This window comes from Streptopelia decaocto (assembly GCF_964273445.1).
Source record: "Streptopelia decaocto genome assembly, chromosome: 21".
NCBI classification, from domain to species: domain Eukaryota; kingdom Metazoa; phylum Chordata; class Aves; order Columbiformes; family Columbidae; genus Streptopelia; species Streptopelia decaocto.
In genome coordinates, this window is record NC_138676.1 from 6607916 (window position 1) to 6618549 (window position 10634).

The following is a 10634-nucleotide window of genomic DNA, read 5'->3' on the forward strand; positions in this document are numbered from 1 at the left end:
TTTGGGACATGGTTTGGTGGAGTACTTGGGAGTGTTAGATTTACGGTTGGACTCCATGGTCTTAATGATCTTTTCCATCATAAATGATTCTATGATGCTATGATTCTATAATTTGGGTTGAAACCATTTCAATCCCATCACCTCCATCTTCCCTCAGAGGCGGCTGTTGTGTGGCACAACTGTCCTGGCTCTCCAGGCAGGTTGGGCACTGGTTTGGTGCCTGCATTGGCAGTTTTCCCCTTCCTGGGGTAAAAGGCTGTTGAGCAGAGACAGTTGTAGAGATTTGGGTCACAGGAGTTTGCAGCAATCCTGTCAAACTCTGAGCAGGATGAGCTTTGGAGCCCAGGAAAAATGGAGATGGGCTGAAGGATGTTTGTGAACAGTGGTGCTGTCACTGATAACAGTAACAGGGAACTACTTCTTCTCACTGATGATGTTGATGATAAACTAAATGTCTTCCATTTCATTCCTAACAGTCATTCTTGCTTTTCAAAACATCTACCATACCTCAGCAGTTGTGTCCTGAAAGAAGTTCATAGAACAATGCTTTTTCTCTCCATTATTTTTTTTTCTTCTGTTATCGTATAAAGAGTACACCTCTTTGACAGAATTAACACAAAATGCATCTTTCATATCTTGTTGTTTTGTTTTTTTTTTTTTTTCCCTGTTGTGAGGTGTTGTTGGAATAGGAGAATAGTTTCTTTTTGAGACAAAGGTGGCCAAGGAGCAGATCCCAGGTCAGTGCAAAGGCCCAAAGAAAGCCAGAATCTTTATGTGTGTGCCCTGACACACACTGTCACCTGCATTTCCAGTCTCTGCAGTCCCAACCGTGCAGCAGAGTCTGGAGTTCTGAGCTCCCTCATCTGCCCTGTGTGACACGTGTAAAATGGAACTACCCCAGTCCAATGGCTGGTTTTGATTCTCTTCACAGCCTGAAGCACCACATGGGTCTGGAGACAAGCCAGGATACCCAACCAGGACTCACATGCTCTGCTCTTACAGTTCAGGTGTTTTGCGGCATCTCAGGAGACAAGTCGTGCCAATTGCTGTGTTCAAGGAGCTGGTCAAGTGTCTCATCTCCATTTCTGCAATGGTGGCTTTGATCTCTGGCTCATGTGCAGACTCCGTACATGGATAAGTAACCTGTTCTGAAAGGATGAACAAGGTAAGCAGTTCTTTCTGGAAGGGTATTAGGACAGCAAAAAAACCCCTGGGATGGAGCAAATGAAAAGGGATGCAAAAGTTGTGGTCAGAATCATTTAGAGGCACTTGCAAAGCAGCCCTGCACCTCATGTGAATTATTCCTGTGGTCAGGGAGAACCTGAGAGCTCTCCCTAATGTGAAAATGTGAAGGGGAAGGAAGGACAGCGTCATTCAGACTCAAAGGGACCTCAGGAGTTGTCTTGACCAACCTCCTGCTCACAGCAGGGTCAGACCAGATTACTCAGGGCTTTATTCAAACACATCTTGGTCACTTTCTGGGACAGAGTGAGTGCGCACTCCTGGGAAACAGCTTCCAGTGCTGGACTGTCCTCATGACTGGAAAGTTTCTCCCTTTCTACAGCACCTTTCCAAGCCCAACCATCCAGATTGTTTTTCACCCATCTACTTACACACTGACAGAGACCAGAATTTACTGCCTTGGGCACAAGAATATTGTGGGGAATGATGCTGAATGCCTTGCTGACTTCCCTGTAACAGACCACCACTGGTAACAGACCATCAATGTTCTCCCCATGTCTGCAACCCTGTCCTTTCCTCACAGAAAGCAAAGAGGATGGACAGGCACAACCTGCCCTGGGCAAACCCCGTCACCTTCTCTTCCAGACACCCAGAAATGGGGTCCCAGTGGACATGCTCTGGGGCACAGCCCTTAGTTCCCCTGCCCACCCATTGGCCATTTTGAAAAGTGCACACACTGTGTGAGAGCTGCCAGTGGTCAGGGAGTCCCCCCAGTCTCCATGAGCTTTCACAGATGGTGGAGAGTGGCCTCACTGTGACATGGTCCTGCTGTCCCAGCTCCTGGGATGCTGCCCCTGCTGTCCCATAGACTGGAAAGGATTGTGTTAGTTCCAGTAACCCCTGACTTGATCCCCATCCACTTCTGGTTGTTCTCCACATTCCCATCTCAAATCACAGAGGCCTGGGACACATTGTTGGTGAAGAGGGAGGACAAGAAGACACAGGGATTCTCACCTCTTTCTCTTATTAAATTCAACAGTAGCTACAAAGTGTCTTTGTTTGTCCTTTAACTGTTCCTGCAGTAGTAACAGCTCATTATGGGGCCCTTGAATTGCCTTCCAGGTCTGGACTGAGTTCTGATCTGGACTGTTGCTGTGCTTGGAGGCTGCTGTCCCTGCAGACCAGATGAACTCACTCCTGCCACCCTGCCTGGCAGTTCATTCCATCCGTGTCACAGCTCTGTCTGCAGCACTGACAGCTCCAGCTCCCCCAGTCAGGTCCCTGGCTGAGGACATTGCCTCACATCTGGGCTGAGCCACCCCAGCTGTGGCACCAGCCCAGCTCTGACCTGCACAAGAAACCTGGTACCAAGTGTCCAAGAGCCCATGTGTGCAAAGGCTTTGAATCAGAGCACAGACATGACATGGCCAAAGACTGATGAATGTCTCTCTAGACCTGGGAGTGTAAAACCAGAACAAAATGCCTAAAGTCATTCAACTGAAGATATTCCTCCCCCAGCCTGGAGAAATTAGATCCTTTGCTGTAACATTCCTGGTGTCCTGTCTAATGATAGGAAAAGATGATTTTCGTACCGATTCATTTTTTAAAATGAAAAATACAATGCTGGAAAGAAGTGTCTCTTCAGAGGAGAGAGAATCAACATCACTGATTACTTCAACTTCAAAGTTGTGCCTCTGGAGCCCCAGGGACACCTGGAGGAGCCCAGAGGGGACAGGGAAAGGGACATCATGGGCTGCTCCTGTGCTGCTGAGCTGGGCTGGGCTCCTGGGACACAGGGAGCTCATGGCAGCGGCAGCGCTGCAGAGAGACAGCTCTGCCCAGGAGCAGCTCCTCTGCACACGCAGCAGGGCTGAGGGCTCTGCCTGCAGCACCGAGGGCACAGGAGGCAGACAGAGAGAGATTAAAGGCAATGTGGGGTGGTTGGTTGCTGAGGATTCAATGAGACCAATCACAGTTGTAACACGGTAAGTCGCTGGCTGTAGGACAATGCAGCTGCATTTCCTGGAGGGAGACCCTAAGCTGGTACATTCCATGATTTACAGGATTTGTCAGGTCTCTCTCAGTGTGTCAGGGCTGCTCCCAGCTCCAGATCACCTGCAGGATTTTTCTAAGGGGATGCCCCAACGACAAGATCAATGTAAGGATTAGCAGACAGATAAGGAGCTTTCCTGAGCCTGTCTTTTCAGTTTCCTCTCCCAAGTGCTGGGGGGTGCAGGAAAGGATAACATGAAAATGAGCTCTCATGCTGAAACAAGTCACTGAGACTCCTGAACTGCAACTCTGAGTGATCAGTACATCTGCCAGCAGGCTCATGACATCCCTTCCCCACCCCTCTGCCTGTGCACAGCACCTGCATCACCTTGGCTGGACCCGTCAGCCTTAGTCTGACCTGTCCTGTTTTCCAGGCTGCAGACAGGAAGATGCCCCCAGGCAGTGCCCTGTGAACAGGCAGGATCTGTAGGGCCAGGGGGAGGGCACAGAGGGTGGGATGGTCTGTGAGCACTGACAGGGAACAGACATGGACAGGGAAACACCTCCCAGGGGAGAATCTCCAGGCAGCAGGGAAATGATCAGAAATGAGAGGAAACCAAATCCAGAATTGTTATGGGAGGGAGAACAGAGAAAAGTCCCTGGGACCCCCTGCAGTGCAGATCCCTCTGGTGAGCAGCCCTGTGTGTGTCCTGGACCAAATGTGGATGCTGAGACTTTAGGAAAGGGTGAGACATGATGTGGTTCCATGTGACAAAGCTGAACCCCAGTTCTGGCCCCTGCCCCCTGTTCCCATGCCCCCTGCTGCAGAGCAGGGCTGACTCCTTGGCAGCCAACGGGCACAGGCCCTGCTCCTCACGGCACCTCCAGCCAGCACCACCCAGGGCTCAGACACTGAGCTGAAGGTCTGGAAAAGGACAAGGGGTGTGGAGCAGGGGAGGGTGTGTGAGAAATGGCTTTGATTTTGCTCAGAGAAGTCATTGATAACTTGTCACTGTCTTTTCCTCCTATGACAGGTTTCCCATGACCATCAGCAGCAAATGCCCAACAGCAGCTCCATCACCCAGTTCCTCCTCCTGCCGTTCACAGACACACGGGAGCTGCAGCTCTTGCACTTCTGGCTCTTCCTGGGCATCTACCTGGCTGCCCTCCTGGGCAACGGCCTCATCATCACCACCATAGCCTGGGACCAGCACCTCCACACTCCCATGTACTTCTTCCTGTTCAACCTCGCCCTCCTTGACCTGGGCTCCATCTCCACCATTGTCCCCAAATCCATGGCCAATTCCCTCTGGGACACCAGGGCCATCTCATACTCAGGATGTGCTGCACAGCTCTTTTCATTTGCCTTTTTGATCACAGCAGAGTATTATCTCCTCACCGTCATGTCGTACGACCGCTACGTTGCCATCTGCAAACCCCTGCACTACGGGACCCTCCTGGGCAGCAGAGCTTGTGTCCACATGGCAGCAGCTGCCTGGGCCACTGGGTTTCTCAATGCTCTGCTGCACACGGCCAATACATTTTCACTGCCCCTGTGCAAGGGCAATGCCCTGGGCCAGTTCTTCTGTGAAATCCCCCAGATCCTCAAGCTCTCCTGCTCACACTCCTACCTCAGGGAACTTGGGCTTATTGTGGTTAGTGTATTTTTTGACCTCTGGTATTTTGTGTTCATTGTGGTGTCCTATGTGCAGATCTTCAGGGCCGTGCTGAGGATCCCCTCTGAGCAGGGACGGCACAAAGCCTTTTCCACCTGCCTCCCTCACCTGGCCGTGGTCTCCCTGTTCCTCTGCACTGCCATGTTTGCCCACCTGAAGCCCCCCTCCATCGCCTCCCCATCCTTGGACCTGGTGGTGTCTGCCCTCTACTCAGTGGTTCCTCCAGCAGTGAACCCCCTCATCTACAGCATGAGGAACCAGGAACTCAAGGATGCTCTGTGCAAACTCATATCTTAGTGTTTTCTAAAGCAATAAATTGCCCATCTGCTTCTACTTAGCAGTTTTAATGTAACTAGTTACAGGTCCAGCCTCTCATCTCTATTTTCTGTTGTTATTGACATTGGTCTTGTTGTGATAATGTTGTCATCCCCTTTCTAAGTCACTGTCTGCTTTTATTTTATATCCACTGGTTGTGTAATTGAGGAGCCATGATCTGTGTGTATTTAAACAAAATAAAGGGTTCTGTAGGGACACTATATCACTCTATCCTTCACTATATCCTTCCTGCAAGGCCTTTTGGATCTGCAGGGACAATTTCTGTGATGGAAGGACAAGAAAAGAGTCCATCCTGGCAGCACTGACAGGAAGCACCAGCGCTTGTTCTTCCAGAGCTGTTCTGGTTGCACTCCACACTCTCCTTCTCATCCCTGTGTCGGTGCAAGGCCTGAGTGCTCTGGCAGCTTGGTCACCGTCCTGCTGTGTGTCAGTCCTGTGAACACAGGCAGGGACAGGCAATGGGCACTGCTGTGACAGAGCTGGCCCCAGAACAGCCTTTCGAGATAGAAACATGATCTCCTCAGGGCAGTGCATGATGGTTTATATCTTCTTGCAAAGTTTCTCTCTAAGCATATTCCTACAAAAGCCACCCACAGATGAAACATCAGTGTGCATCTGAACAGTGTGTGTGTGCAGGGCTGGCACACAGCAGTGTCCTCTCACAGCCAGGCTCCTGCCTGAGACCTGCAGGACCAGCAGAGCAGGGGCTGGGCTGTGCCTATGTGCACTGGACACCCCATAGAAGGAGCCCCAGGTCAATCACCATGGACTGGACCCTCACAACCATCATTTCCAGCACTGGCTTCTCACCCACAGAGGCTCTTTTCTCTCCATGGATGGACAATCAGTGAATAGTTCAGTAGTCTGTGTTGCTTTGTACAGATGAGATGTGAGCACGCACATCATGTACGTGAGGTGACATGAACACGAGTGAGCACAAACACCATCAACTGTTCCTTGGGGTTCCATGAAAACCTGTGGCACACACAAGGTCCTGAGGTCACTTCCTGTTGGAAGTAACACCCCATGGGAAACTGCCTGAATGCAGCACTGGGTTGTGGTTCCTTAACTGAGCTCCCCGTGTCCATTCCTCATGACGTGGGACATCTCAGATTAGTGCATAGCAGGGTGACACACCACAGGGCTGAGGTGTCTCCCACCCCTTTGAAGTGGCAACAGGAGGCCAGAGGGACACTGTGACTCCTGCCTCTGTGTGTAAAAGGGACAGACTCTGTCTCTGAGCATCCCTGGGTGAACAAGGAGTCCTGAGACCAGCTGAGATATGGATGCCTGATGGAACCCTGGCATTTCTGTGTGTGACTCCAGGAACAGACCTCAGTGGCCCAGTGACATTCATCTCAGCTGCTGGGACAGGCTCATTGCAAGTGCTCCTGTCTGCTCTGTCACCCTTGCCTGTGATTCTGGGTTGTGCTCTCAAAAGTAAGACAAAGTGGTAAGAGGGTTTCCGAGGTCTTTGGAAAAGGCAGATATCGAAACCATCTGCATGAAAAGCATGAAGGAGAATTAATAGCTGGTCAACCTGCATCCATACCCAGAATTTTGCAGGGTCATAGACATGGTGTTCCTTGGTGTCCTAGTAGGCAGATCAGTGATCTCTGGGCTGGAGAACTGGAAGCTGGGTGGGAAGTTGGCTGGACAATCCAGCCAAATGTCATCAGCGGTACAAAGCCCTCCATGCAGCCAGTTACTAGTAGCATCCCTCAGTGACCAGCACTTGGACCAACACTGTTAAACATCTTTATTCTCCCTCTGTATGATGTGACGAGTGCACTTTCAGCTTCACTGTGGATGATGCATAGTTGTGAGGAACCCTTGAACAACCTCGCCTGGTTAACCCTGCCTGGAGCAGGACAGTGAGACAGGTGAGACAAGGGCTCTCTTCAAACCTGAAGTTACTCTGCGATTCAATTAATCTTTCCCTTAGAGAGGATTTTGAAGCCAGAATAGGCAGAGGAAGAATAAAAAGAATAAAAGACAGAAAAGGAGTTCTAAATGTTGTCAACAAAAATACAGCAGTTCCTCTGAAGAATGTTTTTCAACTCAAATCTCTAGTAGGGAATATATTTGATAAATTTGATAAAACAAGTATATTTTTATCTGATCGGGTCCTGGGCCATGAAAAAGGTAATGGATAGTTATGGTATTATGAGGTCAGTTGTGTCTCAGGCACTCATGATCCAGGCAGAATCATGTGGCTGTGAAGGGGACAGTGAGGTCAGTTCTGTCTCTGGAGGTGACAGCCCAGCAGCAGGGACATGGCTGGGAAAGAACCTCAGCCTAAGTATGACAGATCCTACCCAGGAAGAGATCGTGGAGACAGGTTGTCACATCCATCCCACCTGAGGACATGACGGGACAGCAGCAGGGACATGGTCATGTCTGTCAGAGAAGCTGAAAGGCCAGCAGCAGTCATGGGATTTAGGTGATCATGGTGAGGTGACTTCTCTCTGATCAAGTGCAAGACCACATGAAGAATAACAGGTTGGGATCTCAGCTTGATGGGCAGTTTCTGAGGTGGTAAAGCTTCCACAAATAGTGGGAAAAAGCAGCAGAGAAAAAAAAAAAACAAAGCCACCAAGTGCAGATTGGGAAGTAGAGACTGGTCATCAGGAGGAAGAAATGTCACTGGAAGGGCAGTGCTGTGGGGCAAGAGGTCACCCAGAGGGAGCTGGATCAGCCCATGGTTTGTGTTCCAAAGAGCAGCCAGTGAGGGTGCAGACACAGCAGTGAAGGTGCAGAAATGCTGGGGTGAGAGCAGGTGGGGAAGCGAGATGGGTGTCTGCAGCCTGCAGGGAAAGAGGGGCAGGGGTAGGACCGTGTAGAACAGCCTGTGGTGGAAATGGCAAAGGGCGCTGTAAGGCTGGAAGGGACCCACAGAACCCAGGTCTCTGTCCCCTTGGCCATGGCAGTTGTCTCTGCAGGAAGGTCTAAGAGAAGACATGTGGTCCTCATGGCACTGGGGCCTCGTTGCCTCCTTGCAGCCCCATGGGGAAGCTGGAAGTTGTTGTCCCAGTGTTGTCCTTCCCTGGGCCTTTCACACCCACATCCCACGGTCCCAGGAAGAGCCCTGAGCCATGTGTTTACATCTCATCTGTACAATGAAAACATGGACTTTTGACCTAGTGTTTCATAGAATCATACAATGTCCTGAGTTGGAAGGGACCCACAAGGACCATCAAATCCAACTCCTGTCCCTGCACAGGACACCCCACAGGTCACCCCGTGTGTCTGAGGACGTTGTCCAGTCTCTTCTTAAACACTGTCAGGTTGGGGCCGTGACACCTCCCTGGGGAGCCTGTTCAGTGTCCAGCACCTCTGGGGGAAGAACCTTTTCCTCATGTCCAACCTGACCCTCCCCTGGCACATCTTCCTGTCATTGAGTGGAGCAGGAATTTCAAGGATGTTTGAGGAGGTGCCTTTAAGATTTCACAAGTCTATGTTCTATAAAGACAGAGGTTCAACTTGTGAAGCACACAAGGCTAAACCTAAATTAGTGTGATTTGTGTTTTCTAAACTCTGGGTACAGTCACTTAAGTGTATTTACAAATCTCCTTCTTGCTGATCTTCCCTTATATTCCCACACCTACAATTAGTGTCATGCTCAGTATAAAGCTGGAGCTGACATTTCTTGCTGGTTACTTACGTTAGTTCAGATTTGCCAGGTACTTTGGTTAGTTTAGTTTGGAAGTTCTGTTCTTCTGGGAGTTTTGAGTGAGTTTTTTGCTGTTCTGCAATTTTGCAGTTGGCCCTTGGGCCTTTTTGCTCTGTCTTGCTGGGTTTGGTTGTTTGGGACCAAGGTGCTCCTTTCTCCAGGACTGGCTGTTCTGTGTAACTGAAGTTACATGACAGATTGCACTGAGTATATTTTCTTAATTTATTTTAGTTTGATTTTTTATATTTCATTTTAATTTTTGAATTTCATTTCATTTAATTGTATACCTAGTAGTAGTAGTATATTATACTATTTTTATTGTCTTATTAAAATGCTATATCTGAACCCACGGGTTTCTCCATTCCCTTTGGTTTTCTTCCATATCGCACTTAATAGGTTGGGGGACTATGTGAGCAGCTATTGTGGTCTTAGTTGCTGGCTGAGGTAGAACATCGACAGGGAAGGATAGTAGTGGCTCAAGAACTCTTGAAAATCACTTTCCAAGATGATGGATGATGGCACTTTTTTTTTTTTTTTGTAGTGGAAAACAGCATGAGAAAGGAAAACTATCAGAAACTGCAGCTCTGGAGGCCCAGAGTGGAGCTCAGGATAAAGAAATGTCATTCTGAGCACAGTGCTGTGGTCATTCAGAGGGACTCTGGATCAGCCATGGCTTTGTGTTTCAAGGAACATCTGGTGAGGATGGAGAGACAGCAGCACAGGTGGGGACACACTGGGGTGAGAACAAGGTGGGGAAGTGCATGGGGTGTCAGCAGCCTGTGAGGAAACAGCCACAGGTCTGGGACAGTGCAGGATGGACCATGGTGGACATGGCCAAGGGCGCTGGCAAGACTGGATGTCCCTGAAAGAGCCAAGGTCTTTGTCCCCTTGGCTATGGCTGATGTCCCTGATACGGAGGCCTAAGAGCGGACACATGGTTGTCATGGCCATGGCTCCCCATTGCCTCCTTGCACCCCCAGGGAGTGTCACACCATTGTCCTGCACTGGGCATCGCACTCCCCACATCCCCAGGAAGAACCCTGAGCCACACATGAGGGACAGGATCTCCCTTCCTAGGGGCAGGGGCTCAAGGCTTGGCCATTGTCCTTCATCAGACAAACCAAGGGCTTTCTCAGCATCAGAACTGCTGCACTTTGCCTTTGCCTGATGCAATCACTGCCTCCAATTATCTGCTCTAACGAGTCCCTGGGGAGGCTTTGTCAGGAACAGCCCTCAGTGGGGCCATTAATGCTTCAAGGTACTTTGGAGTTTGTTCTGGCTTGGACTTCTTGAGCAGATTCTTCAGTCTGTGCTTGGTATCTGAGGTTCATGAACTCAGCACCAAATACGCCATGGGGCTCATTAAAACACAGAAAGCCCTAACGAGCGATGTTTCTTTCCCTAATTTTCTTCAAATCTTCAAGCCTTGTAGAACTAACTAGAGAGGTTTCAATGGGACACTTAGTGATGAAGATTTCAAAGAAGATTTCATAAAGGAGGGTTTTTTCTTTCAAGGGTATTTTCTGTCATTTTCCAGTGTATAGAAGAAGTGACAGCAGCATTCTACACTGGACATTGATCCCGAGGGTCTCCTGAAGACATCTGGACAGGCAGGAGAACAGTCCCTTGAGGCTGGACACTGTATGGACAACCTGGCTCCTCACCCCCACCCCCAGTCTGCCGGTTCCCTCATTGGCCACCAGAGATTGCATCACTTTTCCTCCATCAGACTTCTCCATGAGCTCTGCAGGAGATGCTGCAGCTCCTGTGCACCA

At 49.7% G+C, this 10634-nt stretch overlaps 1 protein-coding gene across 1 annotated transcript; it reads left to right on the forward strand.

The window, feature by feature from the left end:
- Window positions 1–4232: 4232 nt before the first annotated feature.
- On the forward strand, window positions 4233–5147 carry LOC309448668 (olfactory receptor 14J1-like; the record flags this gene model as incomplete). The annotated part of the gene is made up of 1 exon (XM_082070397.1): window positions 4233–5147. One exon carries the CDS (start codon window positions 4233–4235, stop codon window positions 5145–5147), a length of 915 nt encoding a protein of 304 aa, XP_081926523.1.
- Between the last annotated feature and the right edge of the window lie 5487 nt (window positions 5148–10634).